We start from the raw sequence: 15,166 nt of genomic DNA, 5'->3' as shown, positions 1-15,166 counted from the left end.
GGTCCAGGTTTGGGGGCTTCTTGTATTAGGGGAGTATTAGTTAGAGCAGTGTTGAGGCTGTATTTGGCCTCTCTCAGTCTTTCAGGGCATTCGGGCTTATTTGAATGTTGTTTGCTTTGCACAGCACAGATACACACACTACACATTACTACTGAACTGACAACACATTTTTGTTGTTGTTTTACTTTTTTTTAAATAAATGTGCTTTTTAGTTGATGTGTGATGTCCATCTTTTGTGGTGTCCATCATTTTGGCTGATCAAAAATCTTCATAGTGTCACTACAGGCCAAGGTAATGCCATCCATGGTAAGTATCTGGTTAGATGCTATGTTTTTAAGAATTTTAGGGTTAGTTTTGTCTGAATTCAAAGCAGAAAATTAGAGGCCATCCAGGCCTTCATGTCTATAAGACATGTCCTATTTGTGTCATCTGACTTCATAGATAACCATAACTGGGTATCAGCTGCATTGCATTGGAAATGCATCCTGTGTCTTCTAATAACACTTCTTAATGGGAGTAGGATTATGTAAAAAGGTCCCAGGAGAAAGGCAGCTGGCTTGAAATGAGAGGATGCTAATCTTTAGTTATATCATGCATCTATATTAAAAGTCTGGAAATCTGAACAGAACATTTAAAATCCAAATGCAACTTAACTGAAGAGTAAAAGAGTGGACAAGCTCAAAATGTAACAACCCTCAACTTCTGTCTCTTCCAGGACTCTCACTGAGTGACTGCATATAGCCTAAGAGCAAGCACTCAGAGCAAGCAACATTGAAGGGAAATCTCCCTTTTAACAGGAAACAGCTTTGGCAGCCAGAGAGAGATACTTTCATTCTTGTAGAAAGATTATGCCATCTCAAGAGCAAAAGAAGCAGGAATCGTCAGAGACACAAAGCACCGGACCTCCCCTGCAAAGTGCTCGGAGCTAAACTCTCCTTCTCTCCCCTTACTAGGAGTTTCTGCTGTTGACCCACTAGAGGGCAGGCTTTTGCCATGAGCAGGCCAGGAATGAACATATTTGTTGACACATCTATTCAATTACTTACAGCAAGAATGACTACGACCTGTCCTATAACATCAACCTCAGAAATAATCCGAGGGACAGAATACTCAGTTACGTTGCAATAGGTTTAGGCAGCTGGGGTACTCTCATGATGCACTGAGTGTTTCTTCTTCCAGTCAGCTTTTTAGTCACTATGTGTTTATACATCTCTCGATATTTAATTATTAGTTATGTATAATATCTGGCTCTCTTCCATAGCGTGTCGTGTCCCGATTTCCTCCCGTCACCTCCAACCAGTCGTGGCAAATGGCAACTCCTCCATAGCCTGGTTCTGATGGAGGTTTCTTCCTGTTAAAAGGGAGTTTTTCCTTCCCAATATTGCCAAAGCGCTTGCTCTTAGGGGGTCATTTGATTGTTGGGTGTTCTCTGTTTCCTCTGTATTATCGTAGGCTCTTTACCTTACAACATAAAGTCAGAATTTTAATCATGGATACTTTCCAAAACATGGGTATAAAACTGAGCAAATACCTGGATTTTCAAGAGTGAGAGAGGATTTCTTTGTGATGTGATTTTATTTCTAGATAACATTAATACAAGTGAATAAAATGACTACAAATCTTTTTTTGAGTTTATTTAGTTCCTGAAAATAAATAATTTGAAAAAATGTTTAGTTTTGTTATTACTGAATAAGGCACAAAAAGGTACATAAAGTTTTTTTTCAGGGTGTAATAAAAAACACCTTTAGCTCATTTTAGATTTTACTTGCTATAAAGAAGGAAATGATTTCACTCTGCAGTATGGAGTGTCTCCAGTAGATGGCGATGGTGCATTACAAAAGTAATGTTAATAACAAGGCAATGATTTGTGCCAAATTAAATAAACCCACCAAAAATTTATAGCAAGACATTGGATCACATGTCCACGTGATTCCATATTTTCAAGTTAATTATTGGCTGTTATATTAAGATGTTTACATGAACCAATATAATTGTGCTGTTTGGGATGTGTGGTGCTTCATGGATCAGATTCTTTGTCATTGTGCTTTAAGAACAACACAAATTGTATGCAAGTGAAAAGAGCGCACTGTTAAGATATATATACACACACACACACACACACACACACACACACACACACACACACACACACACACACACACACACACACACACACACACACGAGATTGTTTGCCTTAGGCTGCTGAATAGGTGTACCAGATAAAGTAGGTCAAGTTGAGACTTCACTGGGGAGAAAACCAAAAGATATCCAGTAACATTTACATCTGATATGGTCTTGTTTGTATTTGGTCCCAATGTGTACAAATATTAACTCACACACCTGAGACGACCTTTGTCAACGCCATAATCTGACAAAGTCGACAAGGTAAAGAAGCAGTGATTTATTTAGTCTTTAGACCAACTGCTTGAACTAATCAGTAAAATGGGTCACTGATGCAGACAGACCAGAGATCCAGCTCAAAAGGTTTATTCAGATGAACAGATCAGAAACATTTCCAAATGTCAGACAGCTTAGAAGCAGAGCCATACCCTGATAACATCCATCGCTCCATGTGACATTTCACACAAACACCACAACATACAAGAACTGATGCCAGCTTTAAAGCCAGGAAATCAGGAAAGAAATCAGCTGGAGCAGAAGTGAGTTTACTTCAAAGCCTGTGTTGTTAACATGCTGACTCCAGGCTCACTTCTACATCTCAGCATTTAGCTCTTGTCACCCAGAGTGTGCTTGTCAAACAGGTACTCTGCCATCTTGTTGTTGTGGGCATCCATGCGGGTGAGGTTAGTGATGTGGTCACCCAGCTTCTTGATGGACTTCACCTGCTCATCCAGGTAGTGGCTCTCCAGGAAGTCACACAGCTGGGAAAACAAACTACAGTTAACATTTGATGATTTGTCAAACATACACAGCATCAACTAGTTCAGTCTTTAACCCCAAACTCTTCCCTCCAACTCCCACTTACATGAGGGTCATTATGCTGAGAAGCCAGCTTGTGCAGGTCCAGCAGAGCCTGGTTGACATTCTTCTCCAGCTGCAGAGCACACTGCATGGCCTCCAGCCCGCTGCCCCACTCATCACGCTCTGGTTTCTGCACAACAAACAATTCTGTTAGAGACTGAACACTTGTTTTAAGCTCTGTATACACATTACACACTAACGCTAACAACAAGAGAACAAGTGTCATAACACTGCTCATTAATCCCAGTTTCTGTGTTAGAGACACAGTCAGGTATGTCACAGCAGGACTGGTTCAGTTTGTACACACCTTGATGTCCTGGAGTAAGACGCGACCTCCTCTCTTGTTCTGGAAGGACAGCAGCTTGTCAGCGTGCTCCCTCTCCTCATGGCTGTTCTCCTTGAAGAAGTGGGAGAAGCCTGGCAGGGCCACATCATCACGGTCAAAGTAGAAGGCCTGACAAATCAGACACAGGTTATTAGTACACAGCACCAATTCTTCTGCAAATACAGCATCGTGACAAACAGTTATGGAGACAGACATGATTCATGATGGACAGTTCAGCCGGTTTAGACCGAGGTAACTGCTGAAATAGAGACTAAGACCCCACTCTGCTGCTAGTTCAACAATTCAAACTTGACACCCACCAACACAGAATCTTGCACTGTGCAGGGTTGCTGCAAGTATGAGTGGAGCAGCAAATGCTCTCCAGGTCTGTTGTCCATTAAACATACAATTAACTGAGAAAAATATATAACTGTCAAAACATCTGTTGAAATTTCATGATTCAGTTTCACATTGTGACCTTTAAACTTTCACCTAAGAGCACAAGTCAATATCTAACACTGTTAAAAAATAATCTGTCATTTGTTAAAAAGCTGCATTAACACAATACATCTTAGTGTGCTACAATTACATCCCTGTTCTAGCTGCGCCATTTAACCTTAATATTCATAATAAAATGATTTTACATTTAAACAGCACACAGTGCCGTCATTTCAAAATAGTAAACATTCCTCAGAAAAGAGTCTGCTTTGATGATGGACTCTTTCTGTGTTCTCACCATAGAAGTGTAGGTGTAAGACGCAAGCAGCTCCATGTTCACCATCCGGTTGATGGCGGCCTCGCAGTCGCGGTGGTAGTTCTGACGCACTTGGGACTCCATTTCGGCTGGCGTTTCTTGTGCTTTTTATTAACAAAAACGGTGCAAAAATAAAGCTTTACGTTGAAGTTATCTGTAGCTGAAATATAAAGTTGGATGAAGTCAAGAAGTTCCGTTCAAACACTGTTGAAGCAACAACTCCTCAAAGATTCCTCCCCTGGTGTGAAACGGCACACTCGCGGGTCCCTGTGTTTATACTCCACGGAGGAGCTCGTGACAGATGTATGTTTCCACCAATCACTGAGCACGGGTGTAACGTGTGTGACACAGAGGATAGAGTTGCTTTTTTTCTCCTCCCGATTCGTAGAAAACTCATCATCCAGTTTAATGTTTAATGTGACCTGCTGGCAGATAGTCAGGTGCAATGACAAAGCATTTTCATATTTCAACAGATAACAAGCAAAACATGTAAAATATGTAAAATTTAATCTCAAAACACTAGATGAAGACTCTCTGATGGACATCAGAGATGTCCACATGCACATGGTACGATATTTATTACTTAAAAATATGTACAATACTGTGCAAAAGTCTTGAGTCAAATGATTTATTAAAAAAACTAAAACTAAGCAATGTATTTTGTATCAGTCTGTTCATGTAAAAGCAGCTCTTTAGATTAAATTTGTCCTTGAAGAGTCTCATTGCAGCTGAGGTATAAGTTTAATATAGGGGTTAAATTCACACATGATATTTCTTTAATCGAAGACCCAAAACATATTCAGAGGCAGTACTTTTTCACTTGCAATGCTGTCCTTTGTGTAAAGTGCCCGAGAGACCTGCCAGTGTGCCTGCATTTTCTTTGCTGCACCCTTTCAGCTTCATTTTCCAACAATAAAGTGAATGCAGCCCAAAGTACTGCTTTGTGTGGACAAACATCACTAGACTTGCTTTAAAGCAGTTAAAATATTATTAAACCTTCGTCGCTGTCTCGTCATGTCTATTAGGTTCGGCTGTGTCTCACTCCTGTTGTGAATGTCCCTTGTTACCTTGTGTGTATATTTTTTTTGTATAATTTTGTCTTCTGTGGCTCTTGGAGGAGGCAGACGCATATTTCACCCTCTCCCTCCCTTATCTTCCCTGCTGCTGCTTCTATGACTTTGTCTAGTCTCGTCTAACTCTAACCCTCAAAGAGTTTCTCAGTCTTGTTCCCTAAATCCTAAAGAATTATGGATTTGATCAACTGGTCCCGTAATGAAATTGACACCTTCCTAGGCTTGCGAGAGCCAGATTGTCCTGCAGAGACGTTTGCTGCCGGATACTCGATGGTCCGTTACGCCGTGTGTCTGGTGACACTCTCAATGGAGGACATTGAATGAAATCTACCAAATCAGAACCACAATAACAGAGTTCTGGCTTATTGGAGCTGGCTCGGGCCTGGCTTATCGAGGAACAATAAGCGGCTACAGCTGTTCAAATGCTATAAAGCTGGCCGACATGATAGACGATGGGCAGGGCTGTGAGTACTCAGACTGTGTTTTCTATGCAATATGGATAAGATCTCTTGTGTTACGTTCTGGTCCCGGCAAGTAAATAAACATAACAAATAGTTTGCCCCACTCACTTCCCACCCACGCACAAACCCCAACAATGACACCTTTTTCAAGTATTTAAGCAGCCATTTATTTTCTTCGGCAGTGAGCAATGCCAAAACAATAAACAAAACTCCCTATAAAACAATCCCTACTCTTCCCTACACCAAAATAAAAAGAAGCCAAAACAAAAGACAAGTCACTTACCTAACTATCTAACGGAAAACAGGAGAAAACTTGTTCAACAAAAGAAAACGGCTTCTCACGCCTACTAGGCTGCGGCAGTGACAGTGATATATCAGGTGAACCAACCCGTGATCACTATTTGACAATCTATTTACAATTATTTACAACATAATAGCCATCCCACCCAGATATACTATTTACACTATTTACAACCAAGTAGACATCCCAACCAGATATACACTCAAAACTCTACACTGCACTAACATAGATCATCACACAGGTTCTTGGTCGAGTGGTGGAGGCTCGGGGAGGGCTTCCAGGTGGCTGTCGTTAAGTCCTTAAGTACCGGAGGTGGTCCATCAATTATCCACACAGGATCCACACAGGACAGGCAGAGACTCCACCCGGATACCCAGCAGCCACGCCCAGGTTTCCACCTCCTAGGAGAGAAAAAGGGGAAAGATACCCACAGCCATCCCCCCCGTGGGAGGCATAACACAACACACACATCACTGGGTCGTAACACTTGTTTGGTTTTTTCTGCCTGTCCCGTTTGGCTCTTTTGCATCAGAATTATTGTCTAAAGGCGAAGAAAGATGCCCAACGGACTTACTTTACCAAATGGACCATCCCAGCTTTGCCGTAATGGTCTATTTGATTCACCTTTGCTTTTATTGTTTATTTTATTTTATTTTAACTTGCTACACACGGGACAGACTTGACTGGGGAAGAGAAAAGGGAGAAAGAAAGAGGGAAAGAAAAACAGCAGAGAAGAGGAACGGTGATAAAGGTCAAAAAACAAAAACAAACAGACAAAAAATACATCTATCAATCACCTGGATCACCTGTTGAGAAAGAAAAAAGAGAAAACAAGCAATGAAAAAGAGCAATATAATAAACAACATCACGATGATCTATGGGAATATGACAGTAAATACTAAATGTTAAACATTATTGTGCAGCACATAAGATCAACAGCACACAGTGTGCTTTGAGGTAGGAGCCAAAAAGGGTGTAGTTTGTGGGTGTGAGCACCCGTGTGTACACCTGTGAGCATGGACGCGCTTGTTTTTAAAAGGTTCCTTCATGTAATGATCTGTTAGAGGGTGTGGGGGGGCCACTGCCCCGTCCTCCAGGGCATGAAGCAGGTGAAGAGGAGATCCAGGCTCCAGACATCCAGAGGCCCTCAGAGCACAAGAGACCAAGGAAGACCAACAGAGGGGCAGCCGCGCCACTGTCCCAGAAAGAGCTGAGGAGAGTCCCAGATGAGGGCTCACTCAGCAGCCGCGGAGCAGAAGCCAGGGGGAGTTGCAGTGACGCGCCCGTGAGCTCCGCCGGCAGCCAGCTGTGCCTGAGTGACCGAGCTGGATAAGATCTTGGAGAAGCTCATGGCTCTGCAATATGGATAAGATCTTGGAGAAGAAGAACAGGAATTGAGAGAATTGGTGACCAGTGATGGACATTAGACCAACTGTAAAAATTGGATGCAGTTGTTCGCACTAAACCCAAACATTCACCATCTTCACTCATGCAGCTATCCCACTATCTGCAGCAGCAGAAGGCCTGCCGCGGTCGAAGCTGACTGGAACAACCAAAGTTCTTCCATGATAACAGGATTGTTGTCAGAGCTCTTTGTCCCTTCTTTAGGGCCACCTGGGTCCACTGGAGACAACTGAACTTCACTTAACCGGGCATGGTGACACTTTCTCTCAGCTGAACAAAGGATACACACACACACATGCATGGAACATGTACACTGATACTGATAAGCCCTCACTATCACCCTCTCTCCCCCGAATCCAACACCTCCTCCGATACTTACCTTCCAGCGGATCAGCTGGGGGTGCGATCGAAGATTGCAGTGGTCTCAGATCCAGCTGTACACACTGGAATATTCTCCCATGTTGCTTGTCTGTGTTTTATTGTGTTATGGTGTGTTGATATCGGTGCATTCCTGTATTATCCTTTTGTGTTACACATTTCAATGTTTTTTTTTTCCCTTGCTACCTAGCCTGACCCGTCGCCCCAATGTGATGTTTGTGTATTGTATGTACGGTCGGCAAGTTCTGTCATCTCGGTTGTGGACAACTGCAACTGACAAATAAAGGCTGTCTCATCATCTCATCATCTCATCATATAATGTGTTCTTTCCTTTGTGCCTTGTCGGATTGCCTGTTTATCACTCCGGGTGTTTCATTTGCATACCTCTCCTTGTCTTCAACAGCTCGTCTTCACTCCTTCATCATCCTCTGCGCTTCCGCTGCTGATGTTTCCATGTCTCAGGTTCCTCATTCCTAGTTTCCTGCTTTGTTAATGTTTTCTGTGTTCCTCGTGTTCTTTAGTTTAGCTTTTCCCAGTCTAGGTTTTGTTAGTGTTTTCAGTTCCCCCTTCGTTGTTGCTTTGTAGTGTTTTTGTTCAGCCTCTAAATAAACACCCACTTTCAGTTTAACCTCCGGCTACATCTCAGTTTTGTCTGCACTTGGGTCCACGCTCTCGCATTTCCACATGGTTTGCCTCACAAACCGTGACAGTACAATCCGACCACATAATGGACCCAGCAGACATCGAACTGCACCAGTGACAGCAGGCAGATTTTGCCCAGCTGGAAGACAAGCTCAGGGTGAAGCTATGGCTCACCCCAACTACAAGAGCATATTTCTGCTCCACCTGCTGCTCCACCAGCATCCAATCTTCGGCCGATTCAAGTGGGAGTTGGGAGGTTGCTCCATGCCCACACTCGCCAGCCTCGGCACCACCGTACTGTGCTCTGTAGGCCAAGTTGCCTGGCTTGCCAGCTTCCTCTTCCCAGTCGAAGCGGTGCTCACGCTGTCGTTCCTCCGTCTCTGCTGAGCAAACAGCAGTATTGAGTGAAAATGACTGTTTTTCTCACGCTCATCCCAATCTCACAAACAAATAAAGAACAATAATCTCACTTCAAAAAATTTCAAGATTTTTATCCATGTTGAGTCAAAGTCTGTTAAGACTGTCAATCCAGAGTTTGTCAGCCACAAAGACCTTAAAAACTGTTTGTCGTGGTGGAAAAGATGGAAAACCTGTTTTTGCTTACCCTGCTCCTCTGCCTCACTGTGTTCCTGTTCTCAATGCAGCTGTGGTCCAGCTTTCACCTGCAAATTTGTTTCCCTGTTGAGGGGGACTAGGGCCCAGTTGATCCCTGCTCCACTTTCCAGGCAGGCGGCGGATTTGCTAGTCCCTGCATCCAGCTCTTCAGGTCAGGACAGCAGCAGCCCAGTCATTGGCTCCTGGTTCTTAGGGTGAGGGCAGCTCTGAACTAGCTCACTCCTATCCGGTTGTCCAGTGATGACGAGACGAATCCTACTTCCGGGCCTAAAGTAGTCTGCGTTTAATATGGCTTTTGTGTTGTTAACATGTTTAATGTTTTGTATTTTCTTCTATTTGATCTCAAAAAGCTCCTAAAACAGTCAGTGATCACTGTTGACCTCCCTCAGCTTTTATTACCGCTAATCATTTATTTAAGCTCAGTTTTTAAAACCTTAGGATGTAGCTACAGCCCAGCCCATGCAGCAGTATATGAATGACTAACCTCGTATTGTGGATGGATTATCTCAGTTGTTCTCCTGGCTGAAGTTTGGTCCTTTTACAGCATCCTGCCATGCGATTACATTTGTTCCTGACCACCGAGAACACTCACGGTAACTTTTATCGAGTGGAAAAAAAGTTAGCTTGTTTATATTATGCTAACATAGCTGTGTCACTAGCGGTCACGTAGCACATCATTATATACCAGCTAGCCCAACTTCAGTAACCCTACAAACGTCACTGCTGTTTAGTTTTCTGTCTTCATGCTGGAAGTGATAGCAGAGCTGTACGTTTTAATTTGTTTCCAAAACCCCGCAGTCAGGACATGCTATATTGTATTTAGATAGAAGCTAGCGAGCTAACTCCCTGCTATCTTCTAACTCCGTTAAATGTCATAAATTCCGTTTTCATGGATGCCTGGATGTTAAACTCAATTGTTACACCTGGTAGAGCAGAACGCTGATCATTTTATTAAAGATGAAAGACTTTAGACAGTTTTTCAACTCTCAGTAATGCCACAGCGATCGTTTGATATATGGACCTGCAGCGGAGTTTAGGCCCAGACACGGCTAGTGACGTCAGACTGAACAATCGCCTGTACCCACTCCTTGGGTGGGAGTGACTGGTGTCTGGTAGCACTGTTGCCGCCGCTTCCCACATTGCTGGCCACCTGAACAGTTTTGTCACCTACGGCGCTGCGTGGTTGGCCCCCTGAGCTGGTTTGTCCTAGACTCCTGTGCCGTCGACCTTTGGGTTGGCCTCCTGAATTGTGTGTGAACGTTTTCCTGACTTCCAGTGCCTTTCATGGATCTTTTGTTTTGGACTTGGTAGGAAGAAGTCTCATGCACAGCCATGCTCAGACATGCTGACCTGTCGTGGCTGGTAAAATGGGAGGGGGGAGAACAACAAAGTGAAGTGCTACAATATGTTTTGTGGGAATTTGATTATGGATTTAACAGAGAACTAATGAAGAGAAGCTTGCATGGGAGAAATATATTCTCTCTTTCTAGTCCCTGTAAGTACTCTCTGTCACACCAGTCTGACCAGGACTCATTTACATGCCACAAAAGAGTCAGAGTTAACAGAGGTTATTTGCAGGAATAATTTCAACAGGAAAAAACACGCAGCAGAATGAATGAGGGCTGGTAGGCAGAGTGAATGAAAGGAGAATTGCAGTTAAGTCCACTGGAACTCATTCATAGACGAAATCTGACACTGGTGTGGGGTGTTTCCTTTGCACAGAGCAGCCTGCCCAGAGACAAAGGGAATTAATTCCAGGAAAGAGCAAAACATGAAACCTGGATCAAGGTTACAGAGGCAGAGACATTATCACTGCTAACACAGCAATCTGGTGCTGACTGAGGAAGAGCTTCAGCCTAAGCTGTAGGTGACAGTACAAGTCACAGGTGAGTTAACCAATCAACAACTACCAAGTATTCCTCAGCAGAGAGACACATGGAAGGAAACCGTCAGTACATACAACACAACACACACATAGACAGAGAAGAGGACCAGGGGACCATGACACTCCCACTGCAGCTTATCAGGGAGTTTTTAGAACAGCCTGTTAGTAATGAACTACAACAACTCAGCCTAAAACTAATAAATGTATAAACTGGTTTTTCACTTTTACTCTTGTCGGGTTCATTTTATGAGAGGGATGACAAAATATGCTCAAAGTACATTTTCTTAAATTTATTAAGTGGTAAAGGTTCAAGTTAAAAACAGCTTCTGTGTCTCTTTCTTTGCTCAGGAGACCCAAACGAACAAAAGAGCACCACACCCAGGCAGTAAACACTTTTTATTGTGTGCAAGATCTTATTCGTGTGTCTGTTACTTAGTATCAGTGTGTAATAGTGTCTGAATCCAAAACTATTCTATCATACATATGCATGTACAGTAAACAAGACTGCAATCAAACAAAAATGGGTGATACAAATTAAGAGATAATTATGAAATATAAAATGTAAAGTGTGCGTGTTAGTCCCCATAGGGAAATAGTTCCTCTGCATTTAACCCATTCACCCAGTGAAGCAGTGGGCAGCCACCAGTGCAGCGCCCGGGGAGCGTTGTGTAGGGACAGTACCTTGCTCAGGGGTACCTCAGGGTAGCCGTTCAGTGGAGTCGAACCCCCGACCTTCCGATCATGGGGCGACCACTCTACCTACTGAGCTATCCCTGCCCCTTTTTTCTTTTCTTTTTTTCTTTCTTTTTTTAAGTAACGAGGTATATGGTCAAAAATAACTCCAAGATTCCTCACAGTGTTACTGGAGGTCAAGGTGATGCCATCCACAGTAAGTATCTGGTTCAAAACCAGATTTCTAAAATTTTGAGGGCCAAGTACAATAACCTATAAATTCCTTTTATGTGAATTTAGAGATCAAGTCTTTAAGACAATCCTGCAGTTTAACTAGTTTGTGTGTGTCATTTGGCTTCATGGACAGATAAAACTGGGTATCATTTGCACAGCAATGAAAATGTATGCCATGTCTTCTAATAATAATACGCATGGAAAGCATGTTTAATGTAAATAGAATTGGTACTAGCACAGAACCCTGTGGAACTCCATAATTAACCATTGTGTGTGAAGAACACTCCCCTTTGCATGAGCCAAGTCCATTTGACAGACATGATTCAAACCACTACAGCACAGTACCTTTAACCCTTTAAAGCTGGTCGGAGCGGGCACGCTCCGTTTTGCGTAGCTATTTTTAAATCCCGGTAGAACTGCAACCACGTAAGCTAGCGCAATCATTTTTTTGCATATGAAACTGGAGGGGTTGTACTTACATCTTATGCCATCAGCTTGCCCTAGGTCACGGTTTCCTTCCACATATAGCTTTGCAAAAAATAAATAAAAAGCACTTGCAGCAACAAAAACATAATATTCCATAAACACGCTTTACCGACCCGATCAGCTGTTCGTAACACTTCCTACATTGGAATAGATCATCAGCGCAAACTATTGCACGACCGCCATTACCTGCCCGAAACCGAAAGTGACGTCATTTCACGGAAATGTGTTTTTTTTTACCTTCAGGGCCTCATTAGCCTATACTGGTGTTTTTAAAAGTTATGTTTGACTTTATGACTTTCTGTGTCGTTTCTGGGATGCTTAGAAGTCAAACTGCACTGCTAGAAATAGTTTATTTTGATGCATATGCTGTTTTTTTGCAAATGTGCATTATAATATTTATTTTCATTTTTTCCTGTATTATATAAAAAATGGTGTATTTCAAAAAATAAACCTATGAAGACACTCAAAATAAATTTCCTGTGGTGGGAAACTATTTTGTGCAACTTTTTTGTATTTACAGTTTTGAGGGATAAGCCTCTTAAATTTCTCTAACTAGAAATATATGTTTAAAAAAACAAAAATGATTTTCATTTTTTTAGTAGTTTATTGCACTTTTTTGCAACTTATGTAATTACTATGCACTTAATGCAGACATATTATTAAAATTTGGGCTATAATGGTTGTATTGATGTATAGGGTGGAAAATAAGTATTTGGTCAATAACAAAAATACAACTCAATACTTTGTAACATAACCTTTGTTGGCAATAACAGAGGTCAAACGTTTACTATAGGTCTTTACCAGGTTTGCACACACAGTAGCTGGTATTTTGGCCCATTCCTCCATGCAGATCTTCTTGAGAGCAGTGATGTTTTGGGGCTGTCGCCGAGCAACACGGACTTTCAACTCCCGCCACAGATTTTCTATGGGGTTGAGGTCTGGAGACTGGCTAGGCCACCGCCAGAATCTCTTCGAGGCGGTCCGAAAGTCTTATTTCATGGCCTCTCCGAACTCCTTGGCAATGGAGGTGCTGAACATGGTCCATTCGGACTCAGTGTCCCCAGTCTCCCTTGGAATGCTGTTGAAGCTCTGCCGGATGTGTGAGTTGAAGATCCCGCGGACTGGGGCCTCTGCTAGACGTTCCCAGCACACCCTCACTGTACATTTGGGCGCGCCAGGTCTAGCCAGCATCCTCCCCCTCCACCTGATCCAACTCACCACCAGGTGGTGATCAGTTGACAGCTCAGCCCCTCTCTTTACCCAAGTGCCCAAACATATGGCCTCAGGTCTGGTGATACGATTACAAAATCAATCATCAACCTGTGGACTAGAGCGTCCTGGTGCCACGTGCACTTATGGACACTCTTATGTTCGAACATGGTGTTCGTTATGGCACCGCTCACATTCAGATCCAGGAGGCCGTTCCTCCCAATCACGCCCCTCCAGGTCCCGCTGTCATTGCCCACGTGAGCATTAAAGTCCCCCAGTAGGACAACAGAGTCCCCAGGAGGAGCGCCCTCCAGTACCCCACCCAGGGACTCCAAGAAGGCAGGGTACTCTGAACTGCCACTCAGCCCATAAGCACAGATGACGGTCAGGACCCATTCCCTGACCCGAAGGTGAAGGGAACAAACCCTCTTGTCCACTGAGAAAAACCCCAACATACCAGCAGCAAGCCAAGGGGATACCAAGATACCCACCCCAGCCCGCCGCCTCTCACCAGGGGCAACTCCAGACTGAGACAGAGTCCAGCCCCTCTCCAGGAGGCTGGTTCCAGAGCCCAAGCCATGCGTGGAGGTGAGCCCGACTATACCTCTCAACTTCACGCATTAACTCAGGCTCCTTCCCCACCAGAGAGGTGACATTCCGTGTCCCAACTGCCTGTCTTGGTAGCCGGGGATTGGTCCACCAGGACCTCCACTCCTGGCCGCCGCCCGGCACACATTGCACCCGACTCCTATGGTGCCCCCTGCGAGTGGTGGACCTGCAGGAAGATGGATACATGTCTCATTTTCAGGCTGTGCCCGGCCGGGCCCCATGGATTAAGGCCCGGCAACGAGACGCTTGCCCTCGGGCACCCTTCCCGGGCCTGGCTCCAAATTTTGGAAAAGATATTTAATTGATAAAGTTAACTTAAAGTTGGGATTTAGGGCTGAATTTTTTAAACTAATTTAATTGCACCTAAACTTTTCCACATAATTTTATTTTACTCAGATATATTGCTTTACGTTTATAAAGGTTAAGACCCATTTTTAAGTGTATGTTTCAACACTGTTAAACCAACAATTACCTCCTTTTCATGATGAGGCAGCTTATTCACTCAAGTGTTATAACTAAATATTTTCATCCTGCATGAAAAATTGTTAAAATTAGCAAAATGTTATCATAATGTGGAGACGGCAATCTCATAGCTTAGTGTTCTGTGAAAATGGACAACACAGCAGAGAACAAGATAAGTAAGGAAGAGCGAAAGGCAGATCCAGAACCAGCCATCTAGGTTGAGGGAAATGGTAGGAAGACATGATAAAAGACACTGTGGAACAGAGTGGAGATAAATTATAACTAACTGTTAAATGCAGAGTCATATAAACTCATAGTAAGTAAAAATGGTTAGCAAAGAAGAAAGCTCAGAAATTCTATCATGGGAAGTCCCCAGCAGTTTAAGCTTATTACGGCATAACCAAGGGAGGATTCAGGGTCACCTGATGACTGTGAGCTCCAAAGAAGAGGGGGCGGCTTCAAATTCTATTTTTAAACATCCGAGAAACAACAAGTAAGCAGGTGTCGTGAAGTCCACAGACAGGGTCAGCTGCAATTTTCTTCAGTTACTGAGGCTGAGATAAGTTCATCTAGTTTTCGACTGTTCAGTTGAAGTTTTCCATTGTGGTGTCACAACTCAGCATACGCATACGCATAAGCACTTAAACACTTTAATTGAGACTTGTGTGTGTGT

General features: G+C 43.3%; 1 protein-coding gene across 1 annotated transcript; it reads right to left on the bottom strand.

Moving 5' to 3' along the window:
* Positions 1-2,472: 2,472 nt before the first annotated feature.
* LOC113034007 (ferritin, middle subunit-like) lies at positions 2,473-4,418 on the bottom strand. The gene is made up of 4 exons (XM_026188276.2): positions 4,045-4,418; positions 3,291-3,437; positions 2,988-3,113; positions 2,473-2,883 (listed from the first exon to the last, which is right to left on the bottom strand). The coding sequence occupies exons 1-4, from the start codon at positions 4,144-4,146 to the stop codon at positions 2,728-2,730; spliced, it is 531 nt and encodes a 176-aa protein (XP_026044061.1). The 5' UTR covers positions 4,147-4,418; the 3' UTR covers positions 2,473-2,727.
* Positions 4,419-15,166: the final 10,748 nt, after the last annotated feature.

This window comes from Astatotilapia calliptera, chromosome 4, assembly GCF_964374335.1.
Source record: "Astatotilapia calliptera chromosome 4, fAstCal68.1, whole genome shotgun sequence".
NCBI classification, from domain to species: Eukaryota; Metazoa; Chordata; class Actinopteri; order Cichliformes; family Cichlidae; genus Astatotilapia; species Astatotilapia calliptera.
The sequence above is the reverse complement of the archived record's forward strand: the minus strand, read 5'-3'. Positions and strand labels throughout refer to the sequence as shown.

Bases quoted from the DNA above. Each gene is read 5' to 3' on its own strand.
- LOC113034007 (XM_026188276.2), bottom strand. From the start codon at position 4,146: ATGGAGTCCCAAGTGCGTCAGAACTACCACCGCGACTGCGAGGCCGCC. The intron at 3,114-3,290 runs GTGTGTACAAAC...TTTGTTGTGCAG, and splicing joins TCTTACTCCAGGACATCAAG to AAACCAGAGCGTGATGAGTG. The intron at 2,884-2,987 runs GTAAGTGGGAGT...TTGTTTTCCCAG, and splicing joins CTCAGCATAATGACCCTCAT to CTGTGTGACTTCCTGGAGAG.